The sequence below is a fragment of the Trachypithecus francoisi genome, unplaced genomic scaffold (assembly GCF_009764315.1).
Source record: "Trachypithecus francoisi isolate TF-2019V2 unplaced genomic scaffold, Tfra_2.0 Lachesis_group21, whole genome shotgun sequence".
Taxonomy (NCBI): Eukaryota; Metazoa; Chordata; class Mammalia; order Primates; family Cercopithecidae; genus Trachypithecus; species Trachypithecus francoisi.
In genome coordinates, this window is record NW_022681467.1 from 31344538 (window position 1) to 31364935 (window position 20398).

At 44.1% G+C, this 20398-nt stretch overlaps 1 protein-coding gene across 2 annotated transcripts in view; it reads left to right on the forward strand.

The window, feature by feature from the left end:
- Window positions 1–20398, forward strand: part of PHF20 (PHD finger protein 20) — a 185859-nt gene that overhangs the window by 34996 nt on the left and 130465 nt on the right. For both annotated transcript variants that reach the window (XM_033186275.1, XM_033186276.1), the window contains exon 2: window positions 1013–1127. In XM_033186275.1, coding sequence (XP_033042166.1) covers window positions 1045–1127 — 83 coding nt within the window. In that variant the 5' untranslated portion in view covers window positions 1013–1044. The remainder of the gene's footprint in view (window positions 1–1012; window positions 1128–20398) is intronic.

Genomic DNA, 20398 nt, shown 5'->3' on the forward strand with positions numbered 1-20398 from the left:
GTGGCTCATGCCTGTAATACCATCACTTTGGGAGGCTTATGTGGGTGGATCACTTGAGGTCAGGTGTTTGAGACCAGCCTGGCCAACATGGTGAAACCCCATCTCTGCTAAAAATACAAAAATAAGCTGGGCAGGGTGGCGTGCACCTGTAGTCCCAGCTACTCAGGAAGCCAAGGCTCCAGAATTGCTTGAACCTGGGAGGCAGAGGATGCAGTGAGCCGAGATGGTGCCACCACATTCAGCCTGGGTGACAGAGTATGACTCCGTCTCAAAAAAAAAAAAAAAAGAGAAGAAAATATAAACAGACCTTGTACAGCCTTCCAAAAGTAGGACCAAGTATTAGTATCTCAGCTTTTGTTTGCTTCCTTTGTTTTTTATTTGTTTTGTCTTTAAGAGGCGAGGGTTCGCTGTATTTCCCAGGCTGGTCTCGAACTCCCGGGCTCAAAGAAACAACCTGGTTCTGCCTTCCAAGTAGCTGGGACTATAGGCATATATTACTGTGCCTGGTGTTTGTTTGCTTCCTTTGTAACTCTTAAATTTCATTGCAATTACAGTTTGCAGTTATTTTATTCATCAGTTTACTGGCTAAATTTTTGTGTTTCCCTGGTAGACTGAAGGGTTCTTGAGGGCAGGAACTGTGTCTCTTTTGGTCTTGGCTGTTTCCTTAAATAGTCGCTGAGCAAATATTTGTTGAATAATGCATCAGCAGATGACTGAATTTAACTGCGAAAGCAGTTTTTTTTTGTAGTTCTGAGGGGTGGCCCTTGTAGGTGAGTCTTTGGTAAGCAGTGTTGAGGGAGGGTCTTCTCAGTTCCGGAAACCACAGGAAGCTGCACGATGGAGGAGTAGGAACCAGTAGAAGGCACACCTGTGTTAGAATGAGAGCACCAACAGGGTTTCATGGAGCTTTGTGTTTTGAATAATGTCTGTTTGTTTTTTATGTGTAGTGAATGATGCTACACTCTGGGCAGACTTTGCCTAAGTTTCATAAATATTTAATTGGCTTTTTCAGGAGAATAAAGGCAGCCCCGTTGATGACTGAAAATGACAAAGCATCCACCTAACAGACGAGGAATCAGCTTTGAAGTGGGAGCCCAGTTGGAAGCCCGGGACCGTTTAAAAAACTGGTACTTTTACATTTTTCTGTTAATTAAAGCCCTCCAGTAAAGGATTTTTGCCAGCACTGATAGAGTGGTAGCTTAGGGTTTTTTTGTGGTGTTTTTCTACTTCCTGACTCTTGGAAGATGGGAGGAAACTTCAGTCTTTTCTCTTTGGTGTAGGGATCCTGGTGTCAGGGTGACTGTCCTGTAATCCCCTGTTCGTATTTGTTTCCCCCTTTTGCCTGTTCATCTGAAAGAGTTCTGGGAAAAAGAAGCATGAATGGCTACAGGGAAGGGAAGGGTTAATAGTGGCAGCTCTCTTGCTCTTGGCTGTCTGTCTGAAAAAAGAGGAGAGAAAGATCAGGGATGGAATAGTGAAGAAAAAGGGGTTCGATTGGAGCAGCTCATGTGTTGTGAACACCCCATCCTGTTTTCTGGGCATGATGGCTGTATGTTGAAATAGAGTCATCACATAAGGGCACACTGTCAGGGTGATTAGGTTCAGAAGCTGAGGCGTTGTAGTCCCAGCTGTGTCATTGACTTGTGACCTCTGGCTGGTAATTAGCTGCTTTGTGCATTGGCTTATCTATAAATGTGGGTATTGGTAATATTGACCTCATAGGGTTATTCTGAGAATCAAATGATAGAATATGTAGGGAAAGACCTTATAGACTGTGAAGTGATTGTTGTGGTTGAGGGCATCCTGGAATTTGCTCGTTTGTTGGTGCTCAAGTCGGAACCTACACCTCTCTAAGGGATTTTTTTTTTTTTTTTTGAAACGGAGTCTCGCTCTGTCACCAGGCAGATCTTGGCTTACTGCAACCTCTGCCTCCCAGGTTCAAGCATTTCTCATGCCTATGCCTGCCGAGTAGTTGGTATTGCAGATGTGTGCCATCATGCCTTGCTAGTTCCTTTTTGAGTTAAAGAAGGAAGAGTTTAACCCTTTTTGAGATTCTTTCAAAATAGATTGACCAGCTCTTCAGGTGTAGGAAGATAAGACAGGAGAAGAGAGGAATGGAAGCAGTTGGTGCAGAAAACTGTCTTTGCTATTAGAATTAGGTACACTTGGCCGGGCATGGTGGCTCACGCTTGTAGTCTCAGCACTTTGGGAGGCTGAGGTGGGCGGATCATGAGGTCAGGAGTTCAAGACCAGCCTGGCCAACATAGTGAAACCCTGTCTTTACTAAAAATATAAAAATTAGCCGGGCATGGTGGCGCATGCATGTAGTCCTAGCTACTTGGGAGGCTGAAGCAAGAGAATCACTTGAACCTGGGAGGTGGAGGCTGCAGTGCGCCAAGATCACGCCACTGCACTCTAGCCTAGGTGGACTGAGCGAGACTCCATCTCAAAAAAAAGAAAAAATAATTAGGTAGTTAGGTACACTTTCAACACAGTTGTTTTTGGGCTATTTTTTTTTTTGTTCGAGACAAGAGTCTTGCTCTTTCATTCAGGCTGGAGTGCAGTGGTGTGATCTCGGCTCACTGCAGCCTTCGCCTCCTGGGTTCAAGCAATTCTCCTGCCTCAGCTTCCTGAGTAGCTGAGATTACAGGCGCGCACCACAACGCCCGGCCAATTTTTTGTATTTTTAGTAAAGACAGGGTTTCACCATGTTGGCCAGGCTGGTCTCCTTACCTCAGATGATTTGCCCACCTTGGCCTCCCAAAGTGCTGGGATTACAGGCGTGAGCCACCAAGCCTGGCCTGTTTTTGGGCTGTTTGTATTATCTATAATTAGTTCCTTTTTTGGTTTCAGTATATATGTATGTGTGTGTGTATATATATTATATACTGTGTGTATGTATATATTATGTAAGTAGTATCATACAGCTTGCTTTTTTTCTGTGTCTTTGTTTTTTATATTCAGTATATTTTTGTGATTTACCCATACTTAACTCCGCACCCACCCCCCCGACCCCTGAGATAGGGTCTTACTCTATTGCGCAAGCTGGAGTGTAATGGCACAATCATAGTTCACTGTGGCCTCCAACTTCTGGGCTCAAGTGATCCTCCTGCCTTAGCCCTCCATGTAGCTGGTATAGAGTTTTATTGTATGAATATACCACAGTTTGTTTATCTAGTCCTTTACTAATGGGTGTTTATCTGTTTGTTTATTTATTTATTTATTTATTTATGATGGAATCTAGCTCTGTCACCCAGGCTGGAGTGTGGTGGCACAGTCTTGGCTCATTGCAACATCCGCCTCCTGGGTTCAAGCAGTTCTCCTGCCTCAGCCTCCCAAGTAGCTGAGATTACAGGTGCCCACCACCTTGTCTGACTAATTTATGTATTTTTAGTAGAGACGGGGTTTCGCCATATTAGCCAGACTGGTCTCAAATTTGTGACCTCAGGTGATCCACCCACCTTGGCCTCCCAAAGTGCTGGGATTACAGGTGTGAGCCACTGCTCCTGGACCGTTTACTTATTTTTTATTTTTATTGTATTTTTTAAAATTTTAAATGGATGCTTAAATTCCAGTTTTTCACCTGAGACACAGTGCTGCTGTGAATGTCTCTTTGTGCCCATACACAGACTTTTACTTGGGCAGTGGCTTTTGACCACAACCTACAGTAAGAAATGTATTTTAAATCATGTTTGGTACTCACCCATATGTACATAAAAATTTATTTATTTTTTTATTATTTTTTTGAAACGGTGTTGAGATAGCATCTCACTTTGTTGCCCAGGCTGTAGTGCAGAGGTGTGATGTTTGCTCACTGCAAACTCCACCTCCCAGGTTCAAGTGATTCTTGTGCCTCAGCCTCCTGAGTATGTGGGATTACAGGTGTGCGCCACCATGCCTATTTTTTTTTTTTTTTTTTTTGAGGCAGAGTCTCGCTCTGTCGCTCGGACTGGAGTGCAGTGGCCGGATCTCAGCTCACTGCAAGCTCCACCTCCCGGGTTTACACCATTCTCCTGCCTCAGCCTCCCAAGTAGCTGGGACTACAGGTGCCCGCCACCTCGCCCGGCTAGTTTTTGTATTTTTTTTAGTAGAGACGGGGTTTCACCGTGTTAGCCAGGATGGTCTGGATCTCCTGACCTCGTGATCCGCCCGTCTCGGCCTCCCAAAGTGCTGGGATTACAGGCTTGAGCCACCGCGCCCGGCCTTTTTTTTTTTTTTTTTTGGTAGAGCCGGGGTTTCACCATGTTGGCCAAGGCTGGTCTTGAATTCCTGACCTCAGACGATCCGCCCAACTTGGCCTCCCAAAGTGCTGGGACCACAGACCAGAGCCACTGCGCCTGGCCTATTTTTATTTTTTGAGACAAGGTCTCACTCTGTTGCTCAGGTTGGAGTGTGGTCGTGGGAACACAGCTCATTGCAGCTTTGACCACCCTTGGCTTAAGCAGTCCTCCTGCTTCAACTGGGACCACAGGCACGTGCCACCATGCCTGATTAATTTTTAAATTTTTAGTAGAGATGAGGTCTCACTATGTTGCCAAGGCTAGTCTCGAATTCCTGGGCTCAGGTGATCTTCCTGGGGTTATAGGCATGAGTCACTATACCTGACCTATATACATTTAACTGAAATACAAAGTTTATGAAGTAGTATTTAACCTTAATACATGCATTATACTCTGGTATTTTTTTCTGTTCTTTTTTTTTTTTGGTTTGGGACGGAGTCTTGCTCTGTCGCCCAGTCTGGAGTGCAGTGGCTCACTGCACTCACTCACGATCTCGGCTCACTGCAACGTCTGCCTCCCGGGTTCAAGCAATTCTCTTGCCTCAGCCTCCCCAGTAACTGGGATTACAGGCGCCTGCCACCATACCAGCTAATTTTTGTATTTTTAGCAGAGATGGGGTTTCACTGTGTTGGCCAGGCTGGTCTCGAACTCCTGACCTTGTGATCTGCCCCCCTTGGCCCCCCAAAGTGCTGGGATTACAAGCGTGAGCCACCATGCCTGGCCTTTTTTTTTTTTTTTTTTTGATATAGTGTCTCACTCTGTTGCCTAGGCTGGAGTTTAGTGGTGCAGTTACAACTCATTGCAGCCTTGACTTCCAGGCTCAGGTGATCCTTTCACTTAGCCTTTGAACAGATGGGACTACCAGCACATACCATCATGCTAGGCTAATTTTTTGTATCTTTAGTAGAGATGAGGTTTCACTATGTTGGCCAAGCTGGTCTTGAATTCCTGACCTCAAGTGTTCCACCTGCCTTGGCTTCCCAAAGTGCTGGGATTACAAGCATGAGTCACCATGCCTGGCGCGTATTTAGGTTTTTAATCCACCTGGAATTCATTTTATGTATGGTATGAACTTGTATCTAATTATTATTTTTTAATTCAGTGAATAACCAGTTGTCCCAATATCATGTTTAGAATAGTCCATCCTTTCCCCACTGATCTGCAATATCACTTGTATGTATTAAGCTTCATATATACATAGGCCTGTTCTCAGCTCTTTAGTCTATTCCATTGATTTATGTTTACTCCTGTGCTTATAATAACACATTATTTAATTGGTATTGCTTTATCATTACTCTTGATATCTGGTAAGACAGGTTTTATTTTATTTGTTGTATTCTTAGACCTTTAATATGAATTTTTGTAGTATTGTTGAGTTTCTTGAAAAGTGTTTTTGGAGTTTTGAAATAAATTGTATTTAAGTGGTATCTTGATAAAAAGTTTTCATTCATGAAAATGTATCTTTATAGTTATTCATGTTTTACTTTATGAACTTTAGTGATGTTTTGTAACTGCCATAAAGATTTTGTATATTATCTGTTAGATTTATTCCTAAGTATTGTCTAGTTTTTGTTACTTCTATGAATGGATCTTTCTTTTTTTTTTTGAGATGGAGTCTTGCTTTGTTGCCCAGGCTGAAGTGCAGTAAAGCGATTTGGGCTCACTACAACCTCTGCCTCCCAAATTCAAGCAGTTCTCCCTGCCTCAGCCTCCCGAGTAGCTGGGATTACAGACACCTGCCACCACGCCTGGCTAATTTTTGTATGTTTTAGTAGAGACGGGGTTTCGCCATTTTGGCCAGGCTGGTCATGAACTCCCGACCTCAGATGATCTGCTCACCTCAGCCTCCCAAAGTGCTGGGATAACAGGCGTGAGCCGCTGCGCCCGGCCAGATCTTTTTGTATTATGTTTTTTCTCTTTGGTTATTGCTGGCCTGAAGGAATATTGTTGTTAATTCAGTGTTGAATTCAGTGTGTGGATTTTATACAGTTCGAAAACAAAAACAGACTGCTTAAAAAAGATTTATGACATTTATGAGATTGTTGAAAGTTTGATCATTGATTGGTTATTTGATATTAAAGAATCATTGTTAATATCATTAACATAATCATTGTTAACATTTTTTTTTTTTTTTTTTTGAGACGGAGTCTCGCTCTGTAGCCCAGGCTGGAGTGCAGTGGCCGGATCTCAGCTCACTGCAAGCTCCGCCCTCCGGGTTTACGCCATTCTCCTGCCTCAGCCTACCAAGTAGCTGGGACTACAGGCGCCCGCCATCTCGCCTGGCCAGTTTTTTGTATTTTTTTAGTAGAGACGGGGTTTCACCGTATTAGCCAGGATGGTCTCGATCTCCTGACCTCGTGATCCGCCTGTCTTGGCCTCCCAAAGTGCTGGGATTACAGGCTTGAGCCACTGCGCCCGGCCCATTGTTAACATTTTAGATGTGGAAATGATATTGTAATTTTGTGTTGTAAGAGTTCTTGTTTCTTAGAAATTATATACCTACATTTATGAATAAAATGATATGTTGTGATTTGCTTCAAGATAATATGAAGATTCTGGATTATATAGGCAATAGGAAGGAAAAGGAGATAATATGAAGGGAGAAAAGGGTGGGAAGATAGAGGAAGCAAAAGTGGCCAAGCAGCCATGTGTAATGGGTACATGAGTCTTTATCGCTATTGAGTCTTGTATCTGGTCTTACACAGAAATCTTTCTCCATTTTCATGTTCATCTTAATGGTTCTTTTGGATTTTCTACATAGACCATCATGTATCTGCAAACAACTATTTTGCCTCTTCCTTTCTAAGCCTCTGCTTCTCATTTCTTTTCCTTCCTTCCTTACTTTTTTTCTTTCCTTCCCATTTTCCCTTCTGTGTTCATTGACCAGGATCATAGCAGCAAGATGTTAAATGGTCGTGATGATAGCAGCTTTCCATAGTTTGTTGTTTGACTTTAACGGGAACACATCCGAGATTTCACCATTAAGTATGATGTTTATCATAGGATCATGGTAGATGTGTTTAATCAGATTAAAGAAGTTCCTGCCTAATCCTTGTTTGCTGGAAGTGTTTTGTTTTTTTTTTTTTTCAGCCTGAGTAATGTTGAATTTAATGCTTTCGGACATCTAATTAATTGACCATGCCTATTTTCTCCTTTAATCTTTATTATTATTATTGTTTTTATTTTATTTTTTTGAGGTGGGGCCTCACCCTGTCGCCCAGGCTGGAATGCAGTGGCGCATCTCAGCTCACTGCAAGCTCCGCCTCCCGGATTCAGGCCGTTCTCCTGCCATTCTCTTGCCTCAACCTCCCGAGTAGCTGGGACTACAGGCACCTGCCACCATGCCCAGCTAAGTTTTTCTATTTTTAGTAGAGATGGGATTTCACCGAGTTAGCCAGGATGGTCTCGATCTCCTGACCTCGTCATCCACCTGCCTCGGCCTCTCAAAGTGCTGGGACCATAGGCATGAGCTATGTGCCCGGCCTAATCTTTATTTTTTAAAATTTTGCTTCCCCTTTATTAGTATGATATATGACATTAACAGATTTTGTAATGTTGAACAATTCTTGCTTATGTTCCTGGATAAGCCTTTTAGGTCATTTATATAATAAATTATTAGATTTAATTTACTAATCTTTTATTTGGGATTTTGATATCCATGTTCATTATACTTTTGGTTTTTGATCTCTTCTTATGTAGTCTGTATTCAGTTTTAGTGTAGTATTATTATACTAGTCTTAGAAAATGAGGAGGGTGGTTTTTTCCATTATTTTCTGGAACACTTTCTTTTTTTCTTTTCTTTTTTTTTTTTTGATACAGAGTCTTGCTCTGTCGCCCAGGCTGGAGTGCAGTGGCATGATCTTGGCTCACTGCAACCTCTGTCTCCCGGGTTCAAGTGATTCTCCTGCCTCAGCCTCCCGAGTTGCTGGGACTACGAGGGCCTGCTGCCATGCCTGGCTAATTTTTATATTTGTAGTAGAGACGAGGTTTTACCATATTGGCCAGGCTGGTCTCGAACTCCTGACCTCAGGTAATCTGCCTGCCTCGGCCTCCCAAAGTGCTGGGATTACAGGTGTGAGCCAGTGTGCCTGGCCCAATTTTTTTTTTTTTTTTTGAGACGGAGTCTGGCTCTGTCGCCCAGGCTAGAGTACAGTGGCCGGATCTCAGCTCACTGCAAGCTCCGTCTCCCGGGTTTATGCCATTCTCCTGCCTCAGCCTCCCAAGTAGCTGGGACTACAGGCACCTGCCACCTCGCCTGGCTAGTTTTTTGTATTTTTTAGTAGAGACAGGATTTCACCAGGTTAGCCAGGGTGGTCTCGATCTCCTGACCTCGTGATCCGCCCGACTCGGCCTCCCAAAGTGCTGGGATTACAGGCTTGAGCCACCGCGCCCGGCCCCAATTTTTTTTTTTTTTTTTTCTTAACCATGTCTTTACTGGAAAAGAGGAAAACATTATGGACATCTTGTACAAATTTCTAGGAACAAATTTTAAACTTAACATTTGGCCAGATGTGGTGGCTCACACCTGGAATCCCAGCATTTTGGGAGGCCAAGTCGGGCGGATCACCTGAGGTCACGAGTTTGAGACCAAACTGGCCAACATGATGAAACCCCGTCTCCACTAAAAATACAAAAATTAGCCGGGTGTGGTGGCAGATGCCTGTAATCCCAGCTGCTTGGGAGGTTGAGGCAGGGAAATCGCTTGAATCAAAGGAGGCAGAGGTTGCAGTGAGCCGATCCAGGCTGGGTGACAGAGGGAGACTCCGGCCCCCGTCCCCCAAAAAATAATAAATAGTAAATAAATAGATGAAACAGAAATAACTAACAAATAGAATATGCGTGGTGTAACTATGCTAAATGAAACTCAAAATATGGCCAGGCGTGGTGACTCATGCCTATAATCCCGGCACTTTGAGAGGCTGAGGTGGGCAGATCATTTGAGGTCAGGAGTTGGAGACCAGCCTGGCCATTATGGCGAAACCACGTCTCTACTTAAAATACAAAAAATTAGCTGGACATGGTGGCATGTGCCTGTAATTCTTGTTTTCTTTTTATTTTTTTGAGATGGAGTCTTGCTGTGTCGCCCAGGCTGGAGTGTAGCGTGAGCGTTCTGAGGTCACTGCAACCTCCACTTTCCTGGTTCAAGCAATTCTCCTGCCTCAGCCTCCTGAGTAGCTGGGACTACAGGCACATGCTACCACGCCTGGCTAATTTTTTGTATTTTTAGTAGAGTCAGTGTTTCACTGTGTTAGCCAGGGTGGTCTCAATCTCCTGACCGAATGATCCGCCGGCCTTGGCCTCCCAAAGTGCTGAGATTACATGACAAAACTCCATCTCTACAAAAAATATAAAAATTATATTTTTATAATTAAAGTGTACATTTAATTATAATTAAATTACAGGCATGGTGCCTCACGCTTGTAATCCCAGCACTTTGGGAGGCCATAGTGGGCAGATCACTTGAGTTCCAGAGTTCGAGACCAGCCTGGCCAACATGGTGAAACTTCGTCTCTACTAAAATTACAAAAAAATTAGCCAGGCATGGTGGCGCACACCTGTAATCCTAGTTACTCAGGAGGTTGAGGTGGGAAGCTTGCTTGAACCCAGGAGGTGGAGGTTGCAGTGAGCTGAAATTGAGGCACTGCACTTTAGCCTGGGTGACAGAGCAAGACTCTGTCTCAAAAAACAAAATAAAAAATTAGCCGAGGTGGGAGGATTGCTTGAGCCTTAGAGGTTGAGGCTGCATCGAGCTGTGATCCTCCTACTTCAACCTCCTGAGTAGCTGGGACTACAGACATGTGCTACCACCCCGGCCAAGTTTTGTATTTTTTATAGAAATGGGGTTTTGCCATGTTGCCCAGGCTGGTCTTAAACTTCTGGGCTCAAGCAATGCACCCACCTCGTCCTCCCAAAGTGCTGGGATTACAGGCGCGTGGCCTAGCATTTTTGAGACAGAGTTTTGCTGTCACCTAGGCTGGAGCACAGTGGTGTGATCATAACTATAGCCTTGAACTCTTGGGCTCAAGTGATCCTCCCACCTCAGCCTCCTGAGTAGGCTGGGACTACAGGTGCATGCCACTGCACCTGGCTCATTTTCGTATTTGTTATAGAGACTGAGTCTCGCTGTGTTGCTCGGGCTGGTCTCAAACTCCGGGCTCAAGTGATATTCCTACCTTGGGCTCCCAAAGTGTTGGGATTACAGGCATAAGCCACTGCACCTGGCCTATATTCTAATTTTTAATCTACCACTTTGGATTACTGATTACAGGCATGCATCACTACACCCAGCTAATTTTTGTATTTTTAGTAGAGACGTGGTTTCACCATGTTGGACAGACTGGTCTTGAACTCCTGCCTTCCCTGTTTACTTCCTGGGTTTTATAGATGAACTAAAATCTAAGAGGCTGCAGTTTCCTAGTAGTAATGCTTGGTGGATAGAATAGAATCTGCTTGCTCTGCTGCCTTCGCCTTCTTCCTGTCATCTGTCAGGCATGTGCCATCTGTTCCAAGCAGTAGGCTGGCCTTCCCTGTTCTTGCTCCAAACACAATGAAAAAGCTCCTTCTGTCTGTTGCTTTCCTGACACTCTGGTACCTTTCCACTACTGTGTTTCTATTTAAGTTGATCATAGTTTACTTCCATGTCTTGTACAGAGGATTTAAAGATTTGAGTTTCATAATGTCCTTAAATCATTTTTTGTTTCTTTTTCATTAGGATTATTTGTACTGATCACACCTGAGTTTCTGGTTCATACCTCTTTACTTCTTACACCATCTCTGTGTGTGTGTGTGTGTGTGTGTTTTGAGACGGAGTCTTGCTCTGTCACCCAGGCTGGAGTGCAGCGGCGCAATCTTGGCTCACTGCAAGCTCAGCCTCCCAGGTTCACGTCATTCTCCTGCCTCAGCCTCCCGAGTAGCTGGTACTACAGGCGCCCGCCACCACACCCGGCTAATTTTTTTGTATTTTTAGTAGAGACGGGGTTTCTTTTTTTTTTTTTTTTTTTTTTTGAGACGGAGTCTCGCTCTGTCGCCCGGGCTGGAGCGCAGTGGCTGGATCTCAGCTCACTGCAAGCTCCGCCTCCTGGGTTCACGCCATTCTCCCGCCTCAGCCTCTGGAGTAGCTGGGACTACAGGCGCCCGCCACCTCGCCCGGCTAGATTTTTGTATTTTTTTAGTAGAGACGGGGTTTCACCGTGTTAGCCAGGATGGTCTCGATCTCCTGACCTCGTGATCCGCCCATCTCGGCCTCCCAAAGTGCTGGGATTACAGGCTTGAGCCACCGCGCCCGGCCTAGAGACGGGGTTTCACCGTGTTAGCCAGGATGGTCTCGATCTCCTGACCTCGTGATCTGCCCGCCTTGGCCTCCCAAAGTGCTGGGATTACAGGTGTGAGGCACCACACCCGGCTTGTGTGTGTGTGTATGTGTTTTTTTTTTTTTTTTTTGAGATGGAGTCTGGCTCTGTTGCCCAGGCTGGAGTGCAGTGGCCGGATCTCAGCTCACTGCAAGCTCCGCCTCCCGGGTTTACGCCATTCTCCTGCCTCAGCCTCCCGAGTAGCTGGGACTACAGGCGCCCGCCACCTCGCCCGGCTAGTTTTTTTGTATTTTTAGTAGAGACGGGGTTTCACTGTGTTAGCCAGGATGGTCTCGATCTCCTGACCTCGTGATCCGCCCGTCTCGGCCTCCCAAAGTGCTGGGATTACAGGCTTGAGCCACCGTGCCCGGCCGTGTGTGTTTTTTTTTTAAAGCAATCTTTTCTGAGCTTTCCACAAACACGTATTGAGTGCTGTGAGTCAGGTGGTACACTAGGTGCTGTGAAATGAAGAAAAATAAGTACTTCAAGATGTTTAGAGACGAGTCAAGTATTTGGCTTTGGTTTTTAGTATAGATAGTCAAGGGTCATTAATCATGTATTCTAACTCATATGTGTTTGCTAGTGACTCACATTTATTGAGTGATTACACTGTGCCAGGCACAAATCCAAAGGCTTTATATGTTATACCTCCTTTAATCCTCAAGATGCTATGAAGGGGCTACTTCTGTTATTTTTATTTTATATATGAGGGGATAGAAGCAGAAAGCAGTCAAGTTTCCCAGTGCTATGTAGCAGTTAATGGTGCATTTAGGATTTGAGTCGAGCTAGTCTGGCTTCTGAGCATGCTCGGGTGTGGCTTTGATCCCCATACATGTGTTCTGTACCTAGAATAAAGTCCCTGAAATTAAATATATTATGAGGAGATATTTACCCTGTACAAAGTTCATTTACAAAAACCCCTGGGGGAGAACAGCTAATTTCATATGTGGAAATTTCGGAAGGCTTCAGAAAGATGACTTTTGATGCCAAGTCATGCATTCAATGCTAGATGCTATAGAAATAGTGGTGATTAGGACAGACATTGTCCCTGATCTTTAGGAACTGTCATTCCAGTGGAGGTGGATAGAACATAAAGCAGCAGACTGATATATACAGATAATGTTAGGTGGTGATAAATGCTAGAAAGTGGAATAAATACTTTTTTTTTTTGCTAGAAAGTGGAATAAGTACTTTTTTTTTTTTTTTTTTTTTTTTTTTTGAGACGGAGTTTCGCTCTGTCGCCCAGGCTGGAGTGCAGTGGCCAGATCTCAGCTCACTGCAGCTCCGCCTCCCGGGTTTACGCCATTCTCCTGCCTCAGCCTCCCAAGTAGCTGGGACTACAGGCGCCCGCCACCTCGCCCGGCTAGTTTTTTGTATTTTTTAGTAGAGACGGGGTTTCACCGTGTTAGCCAGGATGGTCTCGATCTCCTGACCTTGTGATCCGCCCGACTCGGCCTCCCAAAGTGCTGGGATTACAGGCTTGAGCCACCGCGCCCGGCCTCCTTTATTTGTTTGTTTGTGAGACGGAGTCTTGCCCTGTCACTCAGGCTGGAGTGCAGTGGCACGATCTCGGCTCACTGCAAGCTCTGCTTCCTGGGTTCACGCCATTCTCCTGCCTCAGCCTCCCGAGTAGCTGCGACTACAGGTGCCTGCCACCACGCCCGGCTAATTTTTTGTTTTTTTTTTTTGAGACGGAGTCTGGCTCTGTTGCCCAGGCTGGAGTGCAGTGGCCGGATCTCAGCTCACTGCAAGTTCCACCTCCCGGGTTCATGCCATTCTCCTGCCTCAGCCCCGTTTTTTTTTTTTTTTTTTTTTTTGAGACAGAGTCTCACTCTGTCGCCCAGGCTGGAGTGCAGTGGCGCGATCTCGGCTCACTGCAAGCTCTGCCTCCCTGGTTCACGCCATTCTCCTGCCTCAGCCTCCTGAGTAGCTGGGACTACAGGCGCCGCCACCACGCCGGCTAATTTTTTTATTTTTAGTAGAGACGGGGTTTCACCATGGTCTCGATCTCCTGACCTTGTGATCCGCCCGTCTCAGCCTCCCAAAGTGCTGGGATTACAAGCGTGAGAATTTTTTGTATTTTTTAGTAGAGACGGGGTTTTACTGTGTTAGTCAGGATAGTCTCCATCTCCTGACCTCGTGATCCACCCGCCTTGGCCTCCCAGAGTGTTGGAATTACAGGCGTAAGCCACTGCGCCCGGCCGGAATAAGTACTTTCAAGTGGGTAGAGAGTGCCTCAGTGTGTGTATGTGTTTTGCTTTTTTAATATACAGCGTGAACAGAGGAGATCTCTCTGACGGGGAGACATTTAAATAGAGTCCTAAAGTAAGTGAGGAAGTGAGTCATGTTAGTATCCAGGGGAGCGAGGGTTGCAGACAGAGGCAGCCAAGGCACAAGCCCTGGCGTAGGAGCAAGCAGGGCATTTAAGCAATAATGGGTAGGAACATGTGGCTGGGAGGGTAGAGAGTGAGAGGCCAGAGGTAGGAGGTGAGCCCAGAAAGGTCAGCAGGGGCCAGATTGGCCATAATAAGGAGTTTGAACTTTATTCTAAATGTGATAGTAAGTCATTGAAAGGTCTTAAACAGGGAATCGATGTTATCTGATTTCAGGTATTAAAAGTGGCTGTGCGCCAGGTACAGTGGCTCACGCCTGTAATACCAGCAGTTTGGGAGGCCAAGGTGGGTGGATCGCTTGAGGCCAGGAGTTTGAGACCAGCCTGGCCAACATTGCAAGACCCTGTCTCTACAAAAGATAAAACAAATTAGCTGGAGTAGGGGGTGGCTTGCACATGTAGTGCTAGCTACTAGGGAAACTGAGGTGGGAGGATTGCATGAGCCCAGGAGTTTGAGGCTTCCGTGAGCCATAATCATGCCATTGCATTCCAACTTGGGTGACAGAGCAAGACCCTGCTTCTAAAACAAAAAAAAAAGAATGGACCGAGTTCCCATATTCCTATGTTCTCCCTCCAGCCTCCCCCACTTTCAACATCCTGCACCAGAGTGGTGTGTTACAGTTGATGAACCTATGTTGACACCTCAGTACCGTCCAAAGACCATAGTTCACATTAGGGTCTGCTGCTGGTGTTGTATTGTTTATGGATTTTGACAAATGTATAACGTACATACATTTGTCAAAATCCATAAAAGGTACAAAAGTACAAGAAAAGTACAAAATTCATAAAAAGACAACTTGATGCTCAAAAAGTTTTGGATTTTAGATGTTTGGATTTGAGATGCTCAACCCATAGTAAAATTCACTCTTTTCAGAATACAGTTGAGTTTTGCCAAATTCAACAGTTCACGCAAGCCCCACCACAATCCAGGTATAGGCCAGGAATGGTGACTCATGCCTATAATCCCAGCACTTGGGAGGCCAAGGTGGGAGGATTGCTTGAGCCAGGAGTTTAAGGCAAGCCTAGGCAACATAATGGGACTTCGTCTCTCAAAAAAAAAAAAAAAAAAAAAACCATAATAAAAAAATAATAATAGCTGGGTGTGGTGGTGTGTGTCTATAGTTTTAGGTACTCAGGAGGCTGGGGTGGGAGGAAGATTGCTTGAGTCCAGGAGGTCAAGGCTGCAGCAAGCTGTGATTGCACCACTGCACTCCAACTCCAACCTGTGTGATAGAGCGAGACCCTGTCTCAAAAAAAAAGAAGGGGGAAGAAAGAAAAGAAACAATATAAAGCACTTCTGCTACCCACAGAATTTTCTCATGTCCCTTTGTAATCAGCCTCTCCTGGCACCTCCAGCTCCTGTCACCCACTGATCTGTCCTTTGTCTATACAGTTTTGCCTTTTCCATACTGTGTTATAATGGAATTATTCAGTACATAGCCTTTTGGATTGGCTTCTTAACTTAGCATAATGCATTTGAAACTCACCCATATGTTTGCATGAGCAAAATACTTGCTCATGCAAGGTTGCTTTTAGAACCAAGTAGTAAGTATTCCATTGGATGGATATACCACAGCTTATCTGTTTACGTGTTCAAAGATTGTTTCCAGTTTTGGGTTAATATGAATAAACATTTGTATATAGGTTTTGTGAGAATATAAGTTATAATTTCTCTTGGATAAATACCAGTGAGTTGGATTGCTGGTCATATAAGTGTATGTTTAACCACGTGAAAAACTGCCAAACTTTTTCAGAGTTGCTGTACCATTTTGCATTTCCACCAGCAATGTATGAGAGTTCCAGTTGCTCTGCATTGTTGCCAGCACTTGGTGGGATTCTTTTTTTTCCCTCCTTTTTAAAAAATTAATTGTTTTTAAAAATTGAAATTGAAATATGGTTTACATATTATAAAATTCACCCTTTTAGGATGAGTGCGGTGGCTTATGCCTGTAATCGCAGCACTTGGGAGGCCAAGGTGGGAGGATTGCTTGAGCCCAGGAGTTTAAGGCAAGCCTAGGCAACATAATGGGACTTCGTCTCTCAAAAAAAAAAAAAAAAAAAAAACCATAATAAAAAAATAATAATAGCTGGGTGTGGTGGTGTGTGTCTATAGTTTTAGGTACTCAGGAGGCTGGGGTGGGAGGAAGATTGCTTGAGTCCAGGAGGTCAAGGCTGCAGCAAGCTGTGATTGCACCACTGCACTCCAACTCCAACCTGTGTGATAGAGCGAGACCCTGTCTCAAAAAAAAGAAGGGGAAGAAAGAAAAGAAACAATATAAAGCACTTCTGCTACCCACAGAATTTTCTCATGTCCCTTTGTAATCAGCCTCTCCTGGCACCTCCAGCTCCTGTCACCCACTGATCTGTCCTTTGTCTATACAGTTTTGCCTTTTCCATACTGTGTTATAATGGAATTATTCAGTACATAGCCTTTTGGATTTGGCTTCTTAAACTTAGCATAATGCATTTGAAACTCACCCATATGTTTGCATGAGCAAAATACTTGCTCATGCAAGGTTGCTTTTAGAACCAAGTAGTAAGTATTCCATTGGATGGATATACCACAGCTTATCTGTTTACGTGTTCAAAGATTGTTTCCAGTTTTGGGTTAATATGAATAAACATTTGTATATAGGTTTTGTGAGAATATAAGTTATAATTTCTCTTGGATAAATACCAGTGAGTTGGATTGCTGGGTCATATAAGTGTATGTTTAACCACGTGAAAAACTGCCAAACTTTTTCAGAGTTGCTGTACCATTTTGCATTTCCACCAGCAATGTATAAGAATTCCAGTTGCTCTGCATTGTTGCCAGCACTTGGTGGGATTCTTTTTTTTTCCCTCCTTTTTAAAAAATTAATTGTTTTTAAAAATTGAAATTGAAATATGGTTTACATATTATAAAATTCACCCTTTTAGGATGAGTGCGGTGGCTTATGCCTGTAATCGCAGCACTTTGGGAGGCTGAGGCAGTCAGATCACGAGGTCAAGAGATCAAGATCATCCTGGCCAACATGGTGAAACCCCATCTCTACTAAAAATACAACAATTAGCCGGGCATGGTGGCACTTGCTTGTAGTCCCAGCTACTTGGGAGGCTGAGGCAGGAGAATCGCTTGAACCCAGGAGGCAGAGGTTGCAGTGAGCCAAGATCGCGCCATTGCACTCCAACCTGGTGACAGAGTGAGACTCTGTCTCCAAAAAAAAAAAAAAAAAAATTAACATTTCAAAGCATACAATTCAATAATTCAATGGTTTTCAGTGTATTTACAAAGTTGTACAATTGTGACCACTATCTAATTCCAGAATTCTCATTATGCCAAAAAGAAACCTCATATACATTAGCAGTCAGACCTTATTTCCTCCCTACCCTTCCAGCCCTAGGCAAACACGAATTTACTTTCCCTCTCTATATATTCCTATTCTGGACATTTCATAGATATGGAGTCATACAGTAGGTGACTAGCTTCTTTCACTTAGGATGCTATTTTCAAGATTCACCTATGTTGTAGAACATATCAGTACTTTATTCCTTTTTGTGGATGAATAACTCCATTATATGAATATACCATATTTTGTTTTTCCATTCATCAGTTGATGGGTATTTACAATGTTTCCTCTTTTTTGGGTATTATGAGTACACATTAGTGTATAAGCTTTTTTGTGGACATATGATTTTACATTATATGTGTATATACCTAAGACAGAATTGTTGGATCATATGGTAATTCTGTTTAACCTTTTGAGGAACTGCTAAATTGCTTTTTGTAGTAGCTGCACCATTTTACACTCCAACCAGTAATGGGAATCCTGTTTGTTTGTATTTTGAAGAGATGGGAGTGTTGGTATTTGCCCAGACTGGATTCAAACTCCTGGGCTCAAGTGATTGTCCTGCTTCAGGCCTCCTGGGTAGTTGGGACTGCAGGTGCATACCACTGTGCCCAGCTATTTTTTACATTCAATAAGAAGTAAAATTCTCAGCTGATACTGAGATCAGGATGAGAAGGGCTTAGGTTTGAGGAAAGAAGATAAGGTATGAAATATTTAGGAGTTTGCACACCCTCCTCAGGCTATGCTCTACTCAGTAGCTAATGATAGGCCTCAAACTCCTGGTCTCAAGTTATCCTTCTGCCTCGGCCTCCCAAAGCATTGGGGTTACAGATGTAAGCTGCCATGCCTGGCTAAAAACTTTTTTGAAATTAATTTTTCTAGCTTCTTACAAATGTAGGACATTGAATTAAGAAGAGTGCAAAATTGCTACTCTACAATTAGGTTAATTATTTTTAGAGAGGGGGTCTTGCTTTGTTGCCCAGGCTGGAGAACAGTGGCTATTTACGAGTGCAATGAAAGCACACTATAGCCTTCAATTCTTTGGCTCAAGGAGCTCTCTTGCCTCAGCCTCCTGTGTAGTTGGGACTATAGGCATGCACTATAGCACCCAGTTCTTACACTTTTATTTTAAAAATATTTTTTATTGAGTTTTAATTTATAGTAGAGTGTATAAATCTTTTTTTTTCTTTTTTTTTTTTTGAGATGGAGTCTCGCTCTGTCGCCCAGGCTGGAGTGCAGTGGCGCCATCTCGGCTCACTGCAAGCTCTGCCTCCCGGGTTCACGCTATTCTCCTGCCTCAGCCTCCCAAGTAGCTGGAACCACAGATGCCCGCCACCACGCCCAGCTAATTTTTTTTTGTATTTTTAGTAGAGACGGGGTTTCACTGTGTTAGCCAGGATGGTCTTGATCTCCTGACCTCGTGATCCGCCCGCCTGGACCTCCCAAAATGCTGGGATTACAGGCGTGAGCCACCACGCCCGGCCAAGTGTATAAATCTTAAGTGTGTAGCTTGATGAACTTTTACACATGTATACACTTCTGTAACCACCACCCAAATCAAGAACATGAACCCTTATGGGTGCTCAAGAAGCTTTTTTGTCCCTCTCCTACCCCCAAAGACAATTACTATTTAATTCCTGTTTGCAGATATGCATTTTATGTATGTATGTATGTATGTTTGAGACAGACTTTTGCTCTTGTCCCCCACACTGGATGACAGTGGCACGATCTCGGCTCACTGCAACCTCCGCCTCCTGGGTTCAAGTGATTCTCCTTTCTCAGCCTCCTGAGTAGCTGGGATTACAGGTGCGATCTCGGCTCACTGCAACCTCCGCCTCCTGGGTTCAAGTGATTCTCCTTTCTCAGCCTCCTGAGTAGCTGGGATTACAGGTGCCCGCCACCACACTCGACTAATTTTTGTATTTTTGGTAGAGATGAGGTTTCGCCATGTTGGCCAGGCTGGTCTCGAACTCTTGACCACAGGTGATCCGCCTGCCTCAGCCTCCCAAAGTGCTGGGACTACAGGCGTGAGCCACTGCACCTGGCCTAGACATGCATTTAAAGTGAGACCCATCAGCATGTTGAGTTTTTTCTCTAGCCACATTTAGCTGTCTGGGTACAGAAATGGAGAATGTGCAGTTATGATGAGGAAGACAGTTGCCAGTAATTTGAGGGCATATGCAAGGAAGTGAAATTAGAGAATGAGAAGATTTCCAGGAAGAGAGTGGCAGGGGAAGAAGGCAGAAGGAATAACATCAGCAAAAATATTTAGGGCTTGAAAGAACTTGGTGTGTTCTGAGAATCCAGAGAGAGAACAGGAGTGGTGGGAGATTGAACTAATGAGTGAGAATTTAAGCAGGGGAGAGACATGTTTTGATCCTTCTTAGTAACAGAAAAGTGGCAGTGTTCATTCTGTCATAAGATATTTGCTGAGTGGCTCTGTGTCAGACATTCTGCTGGGTTCTGATAGAGGGGTTTAGGGGTCATTTGTATATACTGACTGTTCAGTTGTTGCTGGTAAGAAATGATTGAGATAGAGAGGAAAGATGCATTTAAGACCTTTTATCAGATGTTGATTAATGGAAGTGGTGAAGGAGTAGGGAAAGAGTTAAGGCATTCAAAACAGCAGTTTTTCTGCAGTTTAATAGTCAGTCTTTTGTTTTTTACTAAATATATCTTCCATCCCCATCTCCTCTCCAGCAAAGGCTGGTGATGGCTTAAAATGTTACTTTTGTGCATAGAAGTATTTTGCTTCCGGTGTGTGCCCTAGGCCAGGAATAGAGGCAAGCTCTGATTTTTTTTTTTTTTTTTTTTTTGAGACAGAGTTTTGCTCTTGTCGCCCAGGCGGGAGTGCAATGGTACAATTTTGGCTCACCGCAACCTCTGCCTCCTGGGTTCAAGCGATTCTCCTGCCTCAGCCTCCCAAGTAACTGGGATTACAGGCATGTATCATGTCTGAGTAATTTTCTGATTCTTGAAGTAAAATGAGTGCTGTATGTCTGCAGACACACTGTTTATATAGCAAAGAATCTGGAAGCAGTCTGAATG